At 37.9% G+C, this 19,171-nt stretch overlaps 2 protein-coding genes across 2 annotated transcripts in view; both read left to right on the plus strand.

The window, feature by feature from the left end:
• Window positions 1-7,796, plus strand: part of LOC107699797 (lysosomal Pro-X carboxypeptidase-like) — a 15,032-nt gene extending 7,236 nt beyond the window's left edge. The window contains exons 7-9 of the mRNA XM_016501191.1: window positions 2,052-2,219; window positions 5,559-5,746; window positions 6,354-7,796. Of these exons, the coding sequence (XP_016356677.1) occupies window positions 2,052-2,219; window positions 5,559-5,746; window positions 6,354-6,558 (561 nt within the window). The 3' untranslated portion in view covers window positions 6,559-7,796. The remainder of the gene's footprint in view (window positions 1-2,051; window positions 2,220-5,558; window positions 5,747-6,353) is intronic.
• A 7,646-nt stretch (window positions 7,797-15,442) lies between these two features.
• Window positions 15,443-16,736, plus strand: LOC107699822 (protein FAM181B-like). Its single transcript, XM_016501215.1, has one exon. It carries the CDS (start codon window positions 15,443-15,445, stop codon window positions 16,406-16,408), a length of 966 nt encoding a protein of 321 aa, XP_016356701.1. The 3' UTR covers window positions 16,409-16,736.
• The last annotated feature ends 2,435 nt before the right edge of the window (window positions 16,737-19,171 follow it).

The following is a 19,171-nucleotide window of genomic DNA, read 5'->3' on the forward strand; positions in this document are numbered from 1 at the left end:
TTTTATAAAGAATATCTATTTGGATTTGAGACTTTAGTCTTTGCAACTTTACAGATCTTCTTTATGCACCAAGAGCTTGTATCACTTCAAAGAGAAAGAAAAAATTGAAATCGCATCACATGACCCCTTTAATATTTATTTGAATTGCCATGTACAACACATTTTACTTCCATATTTGACATATTTCAGAGTGAAAGATGATAGTAAATCAGAAAAAAAATAACTGAATTGTGAAAAGTCTGCATTACATACAAGATAAAGCCAGACTGAACACTAGATTGCTAAAGCAATGCCTAAATAGCTACAGTATTTGTCGATTTATTAACATTATCCAAACAAGTCAACTTAGTAGATAACAGAGATAGACTTGGCAGTGTGAATTTGAATCACAAAAGCTTTTGTTTTTGAGTAAATAGTTTAAACGTTTATTTTTTTTATTATTTAGGAGCTTTTAGGTACATTGTCTTCTTTGTTTTTTGTTGGTAACTGTAGCTTTTCTCTAGTACATATGAATATGCAGACTGTAGACTTTGCAAAAGCTCAGATGGTTTACTCTTGAGTAGTTTTCTTCCCCCCCCTCAAATCTCATAATGTATGCAACCCCTATGTGTGGTTAAAGCAGTTTAGGCAGTGGGTGCAAAGAGGCTTTTTACTGACAAAGCTAATGTGATTATGTGAGTGACTGAGAAAAGGGGGTATTGAAGGCTTAGGAGTGGGAAATCTGTTGCTGGAGATGAATGTGTAAGCCTAATCCCATCTGAAAAGTAGAGAGAAGGTGCTTTGGACAGCCTCTGCTGGTTTTGTCATAGTATAAATCTCTGCTCGGACATGCGTGTAGCATAGACCACCATCTTGGAAGAAAAGGTTAGCAACAACCTCAAAATCAAACATGACATCCCGTTAAGGGTGATGTGTGTTAATGTGTGTGATGTGGGATGCAATGTTAAAATAAATTCTACTATCCTAGTTTAATCTGTAGAGATAACAATGGGTAAAATTGTGGTCACATTTACCGATGCATGGCGAAATTTCGCATTTGAAGTCATTTTAGTAGGAATCTGTGTGATTGAGTGGAAAATTCTCCACAAAGACGCGAACGATGGTGAAACATTTGCGATTACAGACAACAGTACTCAAGGTGGCGATAGTATTACCTTATGGCCACAAACAAAATTTGTCATTATTCTGGTAGCTAGCTTAACTGCAACATTTAGCAAACACAAAAATTCTTCACTATCACAGTAGTTGAAATGAAAGAGAAAACGGATTGTAGGAGACAGTTTGCGTTGAAGTCCAGATGAAATGGAAGTAGCAACAGATCTTTTCTTCCATATTGTGATGAACATCTGAGTGTAATGGATTATTGAGAAACACAAATAAAATATGCAGGCCGGGGATTTGGTTCTATCTGTTGTTTGTTGATTGGACTTTGAGGTGTTGGCGTTGCACTCAAAAATAAATTCAAACTTACGGTTGATTGTGGAAGAATGGGGTTTAAACTTAAGATTTTGACCTTTACAAGGTCATTTTTTTTAAATAAACGTAACACAATGAATCATTCACAATAAGAACTGTAACATTCATTTGCAATTTAGATCAATTCTCTTTATAGCACCTCTTGTGGCAATACTGTCAATGCAACACATATTTGCATTATGACATGATTGTGCTCCAGTCCTATTTCATGTGGAGCTAGTTTCTGTAGATAACTCCATAGCTTGATATATTTGTCAAGGTTTCTTTGTCTTTGAAACGTTCTTACTTTGTTCCAGCTTGACTGTGATACATTCCACTCCAGCAGAATTCCATTCCACTCAATTTCACATGCAAATCAGATGATTCCACAAAAAAAGCTGCATGGGGGATTTTCACAGCAAGATTGTTTTAAAAGAACTGGAACTTATGGGACATCTTCATGCAGATAAAGCTTTGGTTGTTTGCAGAATGTAATTTGCGCCTTTGTTATGCAATAAAGCTGAACTGTTGTCATCTCTCTGAACATAAAGCCAGCTGTTTGTTCTGTGATTTGCATGTGTTTTTCTGATTCTCAGGTGGTGTGCAAAAATCTTCATTTTGATACCGGTGTATCAGACAAACAGCTGTTGAATGGTATCTCTCTTGCCGTAAAAGTGTACTACAATTACACGGGAGATGCAGTCTGTCTCAACACCTCACAAACCGCTACTGGGAATCTGGGCTTACTTGGTTGGTACTACCAGGTAAAATTTGGAAGTTTGACTCGATAAGGTCACATTTAGTAATATAGGTCCTTGCATTCTGTTTTATTTAAATTCACATGTTGATGAAGAATTATGATGCTGTTCTTTTCCATACATATAAATTAATTAGGGAAGGAACCAGTTGAGCTCCAAAAATTTCAAAAAGTACTATGAAATTGTTTGTGATGTATTCCAAATTTCAAATGTCAAATGATAGGTATGACTTAAGAACAGAACAAAACTGAAGTTGTTATTCACAGAAAATTGCTTGGAAATCTTTGGCCCGTTAGGTCACACTTGGTCTGTTTTTCCCACAAAGTTATTGTAGGATGACTTTATGATTTGACCTTTGATTTTTGATCAAACCTATTTGATTGATGACCTTTGTGGTACTTTTAATCAGAATCAGAAAGAGCTTTATTGCCAAGTATGTTTGTTTACACATACAAGGAATTTGTTCAGGTGACAGAAGCTTCCAGTACACAGAGACAACAACAACAACAACAATAAACATAAATAGACTAAAATTGTATGTACAGTTGTGGTATATAGACCCTTTTTCAGTTAGTTAACACTGTGATCTTTTTATGGGCGGAGCTTAGGTGGAGGTTCACTAATGCCAGCTAGCTAGAGAAAATTTGATTTGATCTGAATATGTAATGTCACTCACTGTCTGGGATCATGATTGTTATTTGAAAATGTTAATTTTAACGGAAGGAACCGGATTGGCCGACTCGTACACACTCACTCAATGGATGGACGATCTGGCAGGAGTGACCTGACAATCTTTAGACTCGTAACCAAACCATAATCCATAAAAGACAACAGTTTATTTATCCTTAACTGATATCAAGTGTGCGCTGCAAACGTGAGCATTTTTGATGATCGTTTCTGTCTAGTCTGCTCGTTTTATTGCCTTTAACCACAGCTGTTGTCGGTATTTTGTCTGGCAATGGCAGCAGGTATGCGATAAAATTTCAAATTGGAGCCTGTACTCCATCGATTCTGACACTTAACAACACAACAAGATGACATTTTACGCTCCTTATGTAGCTGATTCTGTGCTGGTTTGTATTTGATAAATTTAGTTATCCCTTTGTTTTGCCTCGAGCTAATGCTGTGACATGATTGTGACGTCGGCACTATTCTATAGATAGATTAGAATATAATTTACAAGGAATGGAATAAGATGTAGGGCAGTATTAAGTAAATAAAAGTGGTATTGCACATTTTTCTTATTGTACAGTAGGGTAGAACATTTAACTGTTCATGAGGTAGATTGCCTGAGGGAAGAACATTTTCTTGTGCCTGGCAGTCCTGGTGTTCAGTGCTCTGTAGCGCCGACCAGATAGTAAAAGTTCAAAAAGGAGATGGCTTGGATGTGAGGGATCCAGACAGAGTGATTTTCTGAGCCCCTTTCCTCACTCTGGATACAGTTCTTGAAGGGGGTGGGCAAGAGAGCATCAATAAACCTCTCAGCAGTCCGAACCGTCCTCTGTAGTCTTCTGATATCTGATTTTGTAGCCAAGCCAGACAGTTATTGAAGTGCACAGGACAGACTCAGTGATGGCTGAGTAGAACTGTGTGAGCATCTCCTGTGGCAGCTTGAACTTCTCTCTGTTGGGCCTTTTTAACAATGGAGTCAATGTGAGTGTCCCACTTCAGGTCCTGAGAGATGGTGGTGCCCAGGAACCTGAATGACTCTACTGCAGCCACGGTGCTGTTCATGATGGTGAGCTGGGGTAGTGCTGGGTGGTTTCTCCTGAAGTCCACTATCATCTCCACTGTTTTGAGTGTGTTCAGCTCCAGGTTGTTATATCTGCACCAGACAGCCAGCTGCTCAACCTCACTTCTGTATGCAGACTCATCACCGTCCTGGATGAGGCTAGTAACTGTAGTGTCTTCTGCAAACTTCAGGAGCTTGACAGAGGGGTCAGTAGAGGTGCAGTCGTTGGTGTACAGGGAGAAGAGCAGTGGGGAGAGCACACATCCCTGGGGGGTGCCAGTGCTGCTGATGGTGCGACTGTTTGACATCAATTCTTGATAGTCTCACTAACAGTTGCCGATCTGTCAGAGAGATGGTGATCAATTGACAGACTTGTCAATTGCTCAATAAGCAAACTGCAGGGGGTCCAGTAAGGGTCCAGTGATGTCCTTCAGATAGGCCAACACCAGTCTCTCAAACGACTTCATGACCACAGGTCTGTAATCATTAAGTCCTGTGATTTTGGGTTTCTTTGGAATGGGGATGATTGTGGAGTGTTTGAAGCAGGAAGGGATTTCGCACAGCTCCAGTGATCTGTTGAAGATCTGTGAAAAGATGTGGGCCAGCTGGCCAGCACAGGTTTTCAGACAGGCTGGTGAAACACCATCTGAGCCTGGTGCTTTTCTTGTCTTCTGTTTTCTGAAGACCTGACACACATCATCGTCACTGATCTGGTGTGAGACCAGGAGTTTTAAATCTGCAGTAACACTCATTCAGATCTTCAGCACGTTGTTGATTCGCCTCAGTGCTGGGGGATGGTGTCTTGTAGTTTGTGATGTCTTTCAGGCCTTTCCACACTGAAGCAGAGTCGTTTGCTGAAAACTGGTTTTCCAGCTTTTTAGAGTAGCTCCTCTTATCCACTCTGATCTTCTCTGTCAGTGTGTTCCTGATTGTGCAAGATTCTGTCCCCACTCCTGTAGGCATCCCCTTTGGCCTGACGAAGCTGTCTGAGTTTTGCTGTGAGTCATGGTTTGTCATTGTTGTATGTTAAAGAAATCCTAGGCTACATTTACACGACAACGATGTAGTCAAAAACAGAAAAGTTTTTCCCTTGCGTTTTTAAAAAGTTTCTCGGATACACGACAACGTTTTCAAAATGATTCGTGTTTATGCATATCCGCAAAAACGGCCAAAAACGCTGTATTACGTATGGCAGGCCAGTAGTTGGCGCTGTCACCTGTTGTATATGATGCATCTCCGCTGTTGGTTGTAATATTGGTGAAGTAAATCCAAACTTGCTGGGGGATGGTGTCTTGTAGTTTGTGATGTCTTTCAGGCCTTTCCACACTGAAGCATGATCATTTGCTGAAAACTGGTTTTCCAGCTTTTTAGAGTAGCTCCTCTTAGCCACTCTGATCTCCTTTGCCAGTGTGTTCCTGGTCTGATTGTACAAGATTCTGTCCCCGCTCCTGTAGGCATCCTCTTTGGCTTGACGAAGCTGTCTGAGTTTTGCTGTGAACCTTGGTTTTATGTCATTTTCTATGTATTTTAATCTGTTATAAGTTTAAAAAGCTAATTTCTGGATATTAACATCATGTTGTTGAACATTTTATGATATGGTGTCGTATTTGCAGAGCTGCACAGAGATGGTAATGCCAATGTGTACAGACGGCATCATTGACATGTTTGAGCCACAGCCATGGAACTTCCAGGCCTTCTCAGATGAGTGCTACAACCAGTTTGGAGTGCGGCCACGGGAAGACTGGGCAGAAATTGTATACGGTGGGAGAAACATAAGTGCTCACAGCAATATCATCTTCAGGTAGGACCTTTTGTGTTTATATAATATTAAGCACTGCATTCATTTTTCACTTCCTACCATAATTAAAAGAAATTGATTTGAGGAAATTTTCAGTTTGGGGTTTAGATCTTAGTTCTGTTCCAAAAGCCTTGTTGTCATGTGCCTACATAGTGTAGGCAGCATCCTAAACATTATGAATCTCATAAATATCTGATTTGGAACAACACACTGATTTCAATGTGGTTTAATGTTAGCATGTTACTAAGCTAATGGTGTAATACTCCCCATAAAAATACACAACAGAGACTAAGTAAAATAGTTAATAGTTGCAACTGATGCTGTTGCAATGTATTCTGGTATGACCTTCCCAACAAAGCATAGCCTACATGAGATGTTGCCTCAAAATTTGTGCATCACATGGTATTTTAGAAAGTTTTGAACAACCTTCTTGTTGGGGATCTATGTATGCCAGCTTATAAGGCTTTCTAAGTAGGCAGCTCACTAGGCTTTGGAATATAGCTAGTGTTTTTTGGACTGTAATTGAAACATTCCATTTATATGTTCTAGTTGGGGTACATATACTATATTTGGTGATACTATGGACCTAAAGTTGTGTCGTCTTTTTCAGTAATGGAAATCTTGATCCATGGATGAGCGGTGGAGTGACCACGAGTCTTTCAGAATCTCTGGTTGCCATTATGATCGATGGAGGTGCTCACCACCTTGATCTGCGCTACAGCAACGAGTTTGACCCAGAGTCAGTTATCAAAACACGGGCGTTAGAAGTACGCTACTTCAAGCAGTGGCTCAATCAGGCAGCAACTACACAATGATATGGAATCAAGATCATTGAAAATTTTAAGAAACAAGAAACACAAAATGAACCGTTACTATTTGCTATGTGCCAAAGTTAGGGGTCAAGAGTTCATTTACTTGGTACTTAAGTGGAAAAAATACAGTTTTTATCGGGGAGTGGATGATAAGTTCTTTTTGGGGATAATAATGTTCCTTGTTTTGTTTTGTTTTTTGTTTGTTTGTGTGTGTGTGTGTGTGTGTGTGTGTGTGTGTGTGTGTTTATGTGTGTTTTCAAACCAAGAATGTGCAGTAGATTTTTGAAGAAAAGTAAGGAACTGAAAGTGTCAGAAAACACCAAATGCAAAACCACTCTGGGGAAGTGTGCTGTGCCAAAATCTTAAAGTTGAATTGTAGCAATACTAATCATACATATTCACAGTCAGCTATGGTTCTTAACTGAAGTATGCTACATTTTAAAGGGATAGTTCACAAGAAATTAAAATGCACTCATTTATTTACCCTAATATCTTTTTAAGCTCATATGATTGTTTTCTTCCAGGAACTCAAAAGGAAACTTTTTCTAGAAGAAAGGGACAAAAAAATGAGTCCATATGACTCGTGTACCATATTTAGAGTTCCACATTTTTAAAATGTTATGTGTTGTGATTGGTTACTAGACATACAAGAACCAAACTTATAATTTGAAAACCGCAGTAAAGGGGATAATTTACATTTTGATGTGTTTTTCTCACAAAGGTTTAGTAAATCTTCAGAATATTTGGAATATAGTGATGTAGACAATGTTTATGCTGGTTTTATGTTTCTATATTGTTCTTTTTGGAGCTTAACAGCACACCCTGGTTGCTACATGCCTCTGTTGCATAGAAAACAACAATATGAACATTCTTCATACTCCTTTGGTGTTCCATGGAAAAACATCATTAAGGTTTGGAACGAGAGTGTGAGTAAATGATGCCAGAAATTTCATTTTTGGGGGTAAACTATTCCTTTTATTCAATTGAAACATTTTAAGAATAATTTCTACTATTTAGAACTCAAACAGTCTGAATTAGTCATTGAAATTAGCTGGATCTATAGTGTTATTTTCAATGTACAGACATAATCACCTCAAGTCTACTGTTTTCTGAACAAACTGTGTATACTTATGCTTGTACTAGCTGGTTGGTGTTACCTGGTGGTTTTTTTTTTTTTTAATGTTGCACTATTTTTAATGGAAATGATGCATGAACATGAATAACAGAATAAATGCACATGAATGGAAGTAAGTGTACACGTCCCATTTCCTGTTACTCCTCAATTGCTGCTCCAGTGTGATTTAATGAAAACCTAAAGACAGACAACGAGTAATAACGTAGATAGCGGGAGGCATGTGGTGTAAAACACAGAGATTGTGCCCCATGCGGGGACCTGCGGGACTCCACCAGACCTGCATTCACTCACTGGCAGCTCCTGCTTCTCCAAACTGCGGTACGTAGACATCATCTGCTCTGTGCCGAGCTGCCACCTGCTAATATTATTATTAATGTCACAGCCAGAGTGCAGAGCAGGTTGTTTTGTGGGGTTGGGGAAGGTCATGAGCAGGAGTAGATGTGTTTGAGGTGATGGATGATGATTTTCGCTTTGTTGTTCTCTGAAATATGAACAGTTCAGTGTTTTGTTCATTCCGTTTTCTGGTTATTTTCCACATAGGCTGAAAGTAACTTTAAAGGGATTAGTGTGTCATTTAAAGTGTGTAATTTCGGTGCCACTAGTGTTATTAAACAGAATTAGCAAAAAGAGTGATTGTTTTCAAGCATATTTCTCAAAAACAACTCTCATCTGCCATTGGTCAGATAAATAGATAGCCCTGCCCCAAACTTACACCATTGGCTGAACCACTGTTGCTATATCAGTTTAGTCAGGAGGCTTAAACAATGAAAAGTATTGATAGTGCTGCAAGGCCACAGTAGTTACACTTTTGGGGGGATTCTACTGCTTGCTTGTATTTTTATATTATGCTGAGTTAGGAGAAAGTATTGTAATACTGAAACAATAAAGGCCCTTAGATACTCGCAACAATACTCACAAAGTTGTTATTTATTCTTCACTCATGGATGAAAAGAAGTTAGCTCAGCAACAGTGTAATGTTTTTGAGCATTCCGACACTGCCCACCCCATGTTTAGATGGGTATTAATGGGTTAATATGTGATGTGATCATCTCAATAGCAGGAATTACAGGCTATCTTTGAACCTTTAAAGTTGGCACTAACCAGAAATTGCAACCAACTTTTTTTCTCTATTGTGACATATATCCAAGTGAAATTACTTCTTAAACAAGACAAAAAATTTGTGATTTTGTCCAACAGAAATTGGCTTGTTATCCTCTCATGTTGAGTGACAGGTTGCTGGAGAGGAGGGATTGAAACTCATCTGGCTATTGGACAACCATATGCTGCGTTCGGAGCATAGATGCATTTGGATGTTGGAGCTGGGAATGACATCCTCCCCAAGTGGACCGAGTTCCAGTAGAGAAGTCAGAAAACCAAGATGGACGCGTCCATTGTTAGCAATACCAGTCAATTGAAAGCAGTATTTTGCACAGATAATGCCATAGTATCATGTCCACATAGAGATTGGATAATACTGTGTGCACCACTGAGTTTAGTGAGACACAAGCTATATGTTTCCATTCAAAGATGCAAATTTAACTTATGCACAAAACTGGAATATTGCATAAAACATTTGTGAATAAAGCACCGTTTCCATCCAAAAGTCAAAGGGAACAAAATCGTCACTTCCTGATAACTGGCACTAAATATCTAAGAAAACTAGGAGAAGCCACTGAATATAATAATTGTCATATGTAATAAATTACTTGACCTTCAGAGAGAGCAGACGTAACACAATAAATGCGTTCATTGCTTTTAGAGGTGGATGCCTGCTGTTTGGGAACGCAGTCATGTAAGACAGTAATTATACAGAAATACTTTGATGACAGACTTTCCTCAGGCATTTCAGAATGACCAAAACAACATATAGATGCTGTGAACGAGATCGGTCCACTACTAGTCCAGTTATCCCATCTCATAGAGCAAAGTCACATTACTTTTTCAAAGCGCATGGTGAAATTTATTCGGTAAATGTTTTTCCATCGTAGTTTATGCACATTTTTTCTTATCGGAAAACATTTTTTATCCTACTCAGTTGTGTGCATAAGTTTTTTATGCGCATTTTTAGAATTTATGCGCATCTTGGCGTTTCCATCCAGCGGTTTTTATGCGATAATCCAAAATGCGCATAAAAATAGGTGGATGGAAACATAGCTACTGACAAACATAAGTGCTAATAAACAAGACATTACTACTGTTTCTCTTGTGTTGATACACTGAGCATCCTTATTGGATTTCGAAGTTGGAGTTGTTGCAAATCCTCCGAGATTCCAAGTCGGAACTCCAACTTGGGAGGAGTTAAAAGTTCCTACTGGGAACTCGGAATTTCCTATTTTTGATTACAAATGGAACACACCATTATTGTCCAGCCCTCGCGTCGATGCACACGTCATCAAGAGATGTCATTGCAAGGGGACAGTAATGTTTTTGATTAAAGGGTACCTGAAGAATTTATAATACATTTATAATAAATACTGCAATATTCCATAAAAATAAGAATTGTAAATTTTTATTTCATTGTGACTTTAAAGCATCTACATGAGTGAATATAGAGGTTCAAATACATTTGTACCAGCTCTGCAACTCAGTACTCTAGTGTATTCATATTGTCTGACATCAATGGAACGAGTGATCTCAACAAGAATCTCATGTCAAAGTAGGCGGACCCCAGAACACACTCACCTATTCCGTAATCATCATGGACTAATGGGAATTTGAAGGTGTTTACCAGTCAGCGCAAAATTTGTGCTGGGAAGCTGTATCGAACCACCAAAACAAACTCCGAAAACTATAGGTTTGTCTAGATTTTCTTTGAAATGATGTCACACCAGTTTGTTATTTGATTTCAGGTTTACATAAACCAACGGTTAAAACATAACAGACAGAATGTGTCCTGCGTTAATGGCCCCACATCATGCAACCCAAGTAAATGTTGCATTCTTAGCGTTGCCAAAGGGGCTATATAACGGATATTAAAGTAAAGGTCCTTCTACTATGGTCGGTTTTCTCTTTTAGGTTAAATACAGAGTTCTGGCATGAAACTCTAGATGCCGCAGTCCGATAGGTCTAACTCAATCTGACCTAATGACATCATTATCACATGGCACAGCTGATTGGTTCTCTTCTGTATCGGTAGCCAATGAGCTCGCTGCTCAACATTCAAATACATGACTAGTGCTTGCCGTAGCAGTTGCAGCTTGCTTCAGAAATTCTCCACCTTCCCCAGCTCCACCTGTATAGATCTGCTACGATGTATTCATGTATGCTGGGGGTTATTTCATGTATGTTATATTTGCAGCAGCAATATTTCTTACATGCTCACAGCAGCATGTTGTGGATGTATTGGCAGTAGCAAGTCTCGGTACAATTATATTAACATTGTCATGTACATTACCATGCCAATCCCTCCAAGAGTTGTCATGACAGAACTACTGTTATGCCGGAGCAACAGTTTAAAGAGAATCTTTCTGAACATGTTAGTTAAATTGTGTGTATTGTTAACTTCATTAAATATATTTCCAATTTTAATGTGCGCAAGGAGAATCTATTACCCCCTTGAATATTGATGTTTGTTGCTGACACGGTAACACAACAAGGCATTTTTCCTTGTGCTTGTGACTCTTGAATAAAATCCATTTACGTTTGGAAGTCCGACTTGTAAAGTGAAAAGTGTCCCAAAATGTCTGGATGCTTTGAAGGATATTTCAACTAAATTTTCCCAGCCTCAATCCCAGTAACTGCTTGCATAGAGGACACTAAATTTGTACAATTACAAGATTTCTCAAAGTTGTAAAGCAGTTAAACAAAATCTTCAGTTTTCTGAATAACTTCTGATTACTTCCAACATCCAAATGCAGACAAACATCAAGGGTAATTGGTGTGGGTTTCAACAATATTGGACTTTTCTCAGGACCGTGTTGTTGCCATTAATTTAACATCCTTTCTTCTCACCTGACAGTTTCATCAATCAAATCAAATATGTTACTAGTATTTCGCTGACTGAGAGTCTTTAGTGCTGGATGTGTTGATGGTCAAACTGGGACCACACACCAATGGGAAAAGATGTGTGTGTGTGGGGGGGATGAGGTGGAGTGGGGTTTAAAAAAGCGTGGGTGCTGAGTTTGTAAATTCCCTGGGTGGAGGGCGGGGTGTGCTGTGTGCAACGATAACCAAACAATACTCACTTTCAATGGTCCGTTTGCTTAAGCAGCTTTCCATGGATGTGAATCGAATGCGGAAAGATGAATGTTTTTCCCATGGCCGTCTCATTTGTTCTTCCCCCAGCTGAGTTTGTTCAACTTAGTTTGACCTTGTTGATTGCTTTTTCTTCTTTATAATTTGTTTTCCCACAAGTGTTTTCTCCTGGATTTCAATTTCTACTCATGCAAGGACCAAATCATCGGATGCTCTAGGCAAATATGTATTCGGGGTGACAAATTAAAGCTGTCCAAGATGATAAAAAGAAAAACTATTTTAAAAATATCAAGTCATATGTTAAGTTCAATGTAATATCTTTATCCTTGTTGATTTTGAAAAAATCAGTTATAAATTAACTTTTCTTTTAAAAAAAGTAAAAAAAAAAAACAATAATAAAATACTTGCAATTCCTTTACTGAGTATTCAGGATTACACACCGATATGCTAGCAATCTTCTTTTATTATTTCATGTAAAAATAAAGTACTCAGTGCATTTAAAAACTTTTTATATACTTTCAACCTCATTCGTCGGGCTGGCCAGTGTAACTTGCACATTTGCAAGTGTTTAGGAATCCCCCTAGTTTCTGTTCTTTAATGTCACACAATTCTTTCTTCTTTTTTTGGTGTCAGTATTCTACTGCTCACCCTCTTTGATCCCCTCAGCCATTATGTGGCCATAGAAACTTGTTTCCGGAATTAGTGCGTCAAGCCCTTAAACATGAATGACTAGCATGTACAAAAGCTCTGTGCGGGAAGAGAAGAAAATATCAGCCATTAGTCTGGTGATGTCACTGTGCCAAAATTAGGCTCCAGAAGAAAGTGGGGAGGGGGTGCTTGTTGAAAAAGAAAATGAAAGGGCCGAGTATATACCCCAGGGACTTGATGTTTAATGTTATGTCTTAAAGATATTGCTTTTTTTTTTAACAGAGTTCATATTAATTCACAAAAGTTAAAATAAATCCATTTATTACACAGCCCTCTGGAATACTTAATTCTGATTGCTCAAAGCAGTAGTCTGCTAGAGAAAATATCTAAACAAAACAAAAATATAATTTATTATCCCAGTTACCCAATTTCCTAGCTGGACTAGTTTTTAGCTAAACTTTAATCCTACAAATAATTCAAACAATATAATAATAATAATAATAATAACTGATAATGAAATGACTATTTCATGTCTAGGAGATAGAGTATAGACTTGTTAAAATTAAATGCAAAACTATTTAGCATTTTTCTAACTTTTATATTTTTTTCATAACAAATTATATTTTAAGCATAACAATCTGACCATTATCATATCACAGTGGTCACTTTATTCTGTGTGAGGGGAATGGACATCTGTGTGGTTTAAAATAGCCTTAAATTTGGAAATGTCGAGGCGAATCCTATAAAAAAAGCCTGTTTTTACACTGTTGCCATTTTTCTATTGTGGTACAACTTTTTATTGTGAGGCCATGGCAGCTTCTCTGGGACCCCCATTCAGGACCAGGGCTTGAGCCGGGCTACAGATAATTAGATCACTGCTATCAGTTTCACTGTCTCTTTTCTTCATCACAATTTGCATGATAATAACACTCTTGACGGTCCCCTTCTCTCTAAAGTGCTTAGACTTTCTCCTTTTTCCCCTTTCCAACATCTAAATGATTCACTGCCTCACCTTAAAATGCATTTATGGGGTGGGAATAAAAAAATCCCTGGGAAAACCTCTCAAAGTGAGAGAGAAAGAGGGTATGGCAGAAACTGTCCATTGGCACATGATTTCACAACATGCAAAGTGCAATGAATGTGATAAAAAAAGAAATGTGATTAGGGCTGCTATAAATGTGTTTAATGTCTGGGAAAGTACAGTTTAGTGGACTGAATCGGAATCAGATCAGATTAAGGACATTTTAACTAACTTAACATTAGTCTGCTTAGTGAGTTCTCGAAAGATAGATAAGTGAGAAAAATATACATGGGTTTTTGACATGAAATATTTTAAAAGTCCTAAATGACTAAAATGTCAACGCTTTGGGCCAAAAGTATAAATGAGCAAAAATCCTTGTTTCTGGGCTATTTTATTGAGATAAACACAAAATCAAACATTATCCTTGTTATACTGAATGATGGAAATCTCACCTTATTCAAACACTCCCACTATCCTCGAGTGTTTTCTTTCTAAGCCCACCATGTTCCAAACCAGAGTTACATCCTTTAAGTGCTTTCACTGAAATCAGGATCCGATCAGACCCCTACGAAAGTTCCAGTCTTGGATCTCTCCTCAGTATTCACTGCTGGCCAAGAAACTTCCTGCAAATGCTGAATTGTTTACAGCGGCTATTTCGCTCATACCCAGGATTTCTTAAGGTCAACATTTCTTCTGGCACACTGGCACCCTTTAATTTAACAGCTCCGGCAGCTTTTCTAGTTAAATCGACTGTTCATTATTGAGCCTCATTTTACGAAGGGGCTGTGAGGTGCAGTTTAATGAATCTCTGGCACAAAGATCCCTTTCACTGCCCAAGGAAGAATAGAAGCTATTTAGACCATGTAGGGCTGTATGTCAAAGGCAGCCTATAATAGTTGTCAGGCAGAGGCTAAAATTCCCACTGGTGCAGGAATGCACGAGAAATCAACTTCCATTGCGAACAGATTGTGATAGTTGTAGGAAGTTAGAGGAACATGTAGAAAAACCTGTCCCAAAGCATGTATTTCCATTTACCTTTATTCGGGACCTAACCACATGTTGTGAATGTCTTGTCAAGTTTATATGATATATGCATACAAATTTTGTGAGACATGTGGACAAGAATATAAAATGTAGATCACATTACACGAAACGTACACAATGCCCAGTGTCCAGTATTATTCAGTCCAGCTTAAAACTAAACAACTTTATAATCTCCCAGCAAGTTTTATTTTATTTCAACAATCATTTAAAGACCTCAGAGTGGTATTTGTACTTCATTATTGTTTAAACTAGCTTGAACAATGTATAAACTACATTGTTGTGTCTGGAAACATTTGATATTTTATCATTCATGTTTTAACATTTTGAGTTGGATGTTTAATTTACAAACTATTAAACTATGTCCATTTCAAAAGATTAAAACAAATGTAAAAAGTAAAACTTAACAAGAAATTCAGATGCCCTGAGCACAGTCCAATGTAGCTGTTCTCAATGATTTAATATTAAAAAATGTGTATATACACATATACAAGCAGACTTGACCAAAACAGATGAACCCAAGACTATTGTCTTTTTACTCTGTGGGATGCCTCAGACAAATCCCTCTTAGTTGCAGCTGGTCAGGTGTGAGCAAAGAGTTAAGTCTTCTGGTCCCTCTGCCCCTCCCCTTTGATGTCCTGACATCATTGGCCCTGCCCCCTAAAATAATCCTCCCTTCCCCCAAATTCCAGCTTTCGGCAGATTGCAGAGGAACTGTAAGGGTGTCCTGCACAGGACCAAGGGTTAGCAAACCACCCTGCAAATGCAGATAAGAAATATGCTTTAGGGTCTCTCGAAGACAATTGCATATATTCATTGCGAAGGTGTTGTGCATGTGGCAGAGAGAGATGGCTGTTCAGGCTGCCATCATGAACTCGCAGTTCTTAAACTTTTGTTTTCCTGGCTCGGTCATGGATTATGAGGTGGAAAGGGGTCTGGAAGGGGGTCTCCTGGGTGAGGTGGACTGCGAGTGTGACTTTAAGGAGACCACTAGAGACCTACTTAGCTTCATCGACTCGGCTTCCAGCAACATCAAACTTGCACTGGACAAACCTGTCAAGTCCAAGAGGAAAGTCAACCACCGAAAGTACCTGCAGAAGCAGATTAAGAGGTGCACGGGAATCATCTCGCCAGGGACCACGCCGGTTCAGGAGCCATGTAAGAGGCAAGGCTCGCCCCATAACCCAACAAGCAACCTCTCCAGCAAAACGCCTCCCAAGAAGGATGGGATACAGGCCAACCTGCAAAGCAAGAGTTTGGCTGCCCTCTTCAACTCGGCGAAGGATGTACGAGGAGAGAGGGCCAAGAAGCCCCTGCTGCGGCATCGGAACCTTCCTCCATCCTTCTTCACGGAGCCGGCCAACAGCTCCAGAGTTACATCTACTTCTGGCATGTCGCTCAAAGACCTGGAGCGAGGGACTCTGGATGCAGCAGAGTTCTTGGAGCTTCTTGGACCTGACTACAGCAACATTGTCTCGGAGCAGGATCTATTCCACACCGCACCTATCAGGATTCAACAGGAGGTGACTGTGGGCCCCGAGCCATATGACTCCCACCATTTTGTAAGTGGTGGGTTCTTGTACACTGAGCCTTGGGGCACTTGTAGCAGCACCCCCAAAAAGTCAGGAGACATGCGGACAGTACCAGTACAGCCAAATCTTTATACTCACACAGACCTTTCTGGCAGCGTGCCTGTGGAACAGAGCTCGCCATGTGCACTTACCTTTTCAAACTTCTTTACAGACTGCTCCGCTCCTTCGGTCTCCTACGATTTAGTGAACGGATACAACAGAGGGAGCTTTTCTTCTCTTTAAGCCAGAGATTTTCTGTGTCTCAGACATTACATTGGAACAAAAACACTTATGCATCTTTCAGTATGGTATTGACAAAGGACGCTACCTACATGTAATTGCCTTTTTAATCCTAAAACATTTGACTCAAAACCAGCTAAGGATCCCTTTTAAAACATTGCTTGATGGGATAACATGCATACAGTAGCCACCTATAAAAGGTTTACAATCTTGAGAAGGTCTTTGCATCTAAGGACGAACTTTTCACCAATTATTTAATGAAAACAAAATGCATTTGACATATTTCTAATCATAAATTAACAAAACTACATGCTTCAGAAATTAATTATATTGCTCCCTGTAAATAAAACAACAAAAACACCTCGGACCTCTTATCCTTTAACATGCATTGTTTGATTTATAATATTAGCAATTTGAAGCTTGTTACAGAGCTGATCTCAGGGGGTTCTGCTAATTTGTTTAAATATATCACAGATTAAATAGTCACAAATATACAGTGACCCCTTTAAGTATTTGAACGCTTAAGCCACACTTAAAATGTATGGGTTTATTGCCATGAGATAATAAAAATATCAAATCAAGTGGCATCTGCAAACAAATAATTTGAATTTGATTTTTGATCATGATCCACTACGATTTAACATCCATGTTTAAAGTCTTATTTTAAACAGTATATTGGTTATTTTATAATTTAAAAACAAACCATATATTTTTTTTTGCCAAATGTTTTGTGTGAGTGTGCTATCTTCCTTAAAAAATAAATACCACTTGGTCTGATATTTTGTATTTAATACCATGACATTTATATATTTTAAGTGCAAAAAAAAATACAAATAAATAAATTTAGGGCCAAGACAAAAAAAAAAAAAACATATATGCAACATCCTGCAATAGTGGCAATCAACACAATCGGTCTATATTTTATTTTTATCACTGTTAATCCATAGTTTATTGTTTGTTGACTGCTAAATTTGCAATATTCGGTTTGCACATCTAAAGTAATGACTTACAGTTGCCTTAAAGTAAATGTTTGAATGAATATACTTTAGATATACATCACAGAAAAAGTTCTAGGTCTGGATTTAGGCGTATTCCTAAAGAAATGGAAAATGGCACAACATGAAAGCAGGAACTTTACAACATTGTTTTGTAACACTATGGCCTTACATTGGTTTATGATTAGAATTAAATTAGGAATCAGACATTTGCAACTGCACTGGGAATCAACAAATAGTTAAAATGCATGAAGCTAATACATTTTTTAGTTAGTTGTAGTTTTAAATTAATTTGATGTGGGATGCATCTGCCAAGATTAAAAAATCGTGTTCATAATTTATATGCTGAAATTAGTGCTTAGGCCTACTCTTCACTCTCTTGTAAGAATACACTCTTGTTTGCAGTAACTACAGAATCAAAATAACATTTGGTTTGTCTGACATTTACATTTTCAAGAACTGGTACGTATTGTCTGTTTACTAGTAATGAATAGCACACCTAAATCTATGAATTTACAGGGGCACTGGATTAAAGTTTTCTTTGGTCATGAAGTAATGGGACAAAATAAAGCTGGTCTTTATGTCTATTAAAGAAAAGATCTTTGCATGTTTATTTATTTTATCATAGCAAACATAAATATGCGTTGATTAAACTCAAAACAATACAAAGACAGGTTTATCATCAAGTGCAGGTATGACCATTTCATTCGAATTTGTAAGGATTTCAACCAGCAAACAAAAGGGTGTAACACTTCTCAAGTTATGGCTCCCTCTGTTGGCCAAGAGAGGTCTACAACTGTTATGCAAGTGTATGGTATATATATATATATATATATATATATATATATATATATATATACACACACACCATATACCATATCAAATGTAATTCCCATCATGCTCAAACTATCATTTTATCATTTAGAGATATATTAAACATTATGGTCAGCAAAGCACACTGTAGAATCTGTTCTTTTGGCATTGGTAACTACTAATACTAATGTAATGTAATGCATTAATACTGAACAGAAAGATAGTCTTATATTTCACTAATATATTAATGTTGCTTTGATTAATCAAAATAGAATAAGTAATAGACATTTTAGGGCATTATTATTATATTTGTATATTTCTGCAGTCTAATTTGACAAAGTAGCACCATACCACTAGCACTACCACCAATTAAAAAATTTATTTTTATTAATAATAATAATATTGTACAGTTCCATTATGAGCCCCTGGTTGAGAAACTCTGCTCTAGCTCTTTCAGATCCACAATTGTGTTACAGATTCACAATTTACCAAAAGGTGTTGTGGGTTTTACCACTGTTTGTGTGTGCGCGCACACGGCTCTAGTATAGTTAATAAATAAATATAACCTACTACGTTTTAACATATCAGGTTAAAACATTAGTGCTGCAATTAATGAAAAAATTAAATTTAAAATGAAATTTAGACTTAAATTAGCTGCTAAATTAAATTATGTCTAGGCGTTAAATTGTTTTGTTTTGTTTTTTTTTAATTGCGCAACCTTATTTACAAAAATCCTTAATGGATCCTGCAAAGTAATCTCTAGTCTAATCCAAGCCATGTGGCATCGTAAGAACTTTATTTTCACCCGTTAGGTCTATTAAACAGTGATGTTTAATGCTTAGCTATATCTCTCACCTCAGGTTTACGATATTAGTGTGCTTTCCCTGTTGAAAAAAACAGCATATGCTGGTTAGGTATGTTTTGACGCTGGGATGCTGGTTTAAGATGGTCCTTTGTT

Source organism: Sinocyclocheilus anshuiensis, unplaced genomic scaffold (genome assembly GCF_001515605.1).
Source record: "Sinocyclocheilus anshuiensis isolate Anshui unplaced genomic scaffold, SAMN03320099.WGS_v1.1 scaffold194, whole genome shotgun sequence".
Taxonomy (NCBI): Eukaryota; Metazoa; Chordata; class Actinopteri; order Cypriniformes; family Cyprinidae; genus Sinocyclocheilus; species Sinocyclocheilus anshuiensis.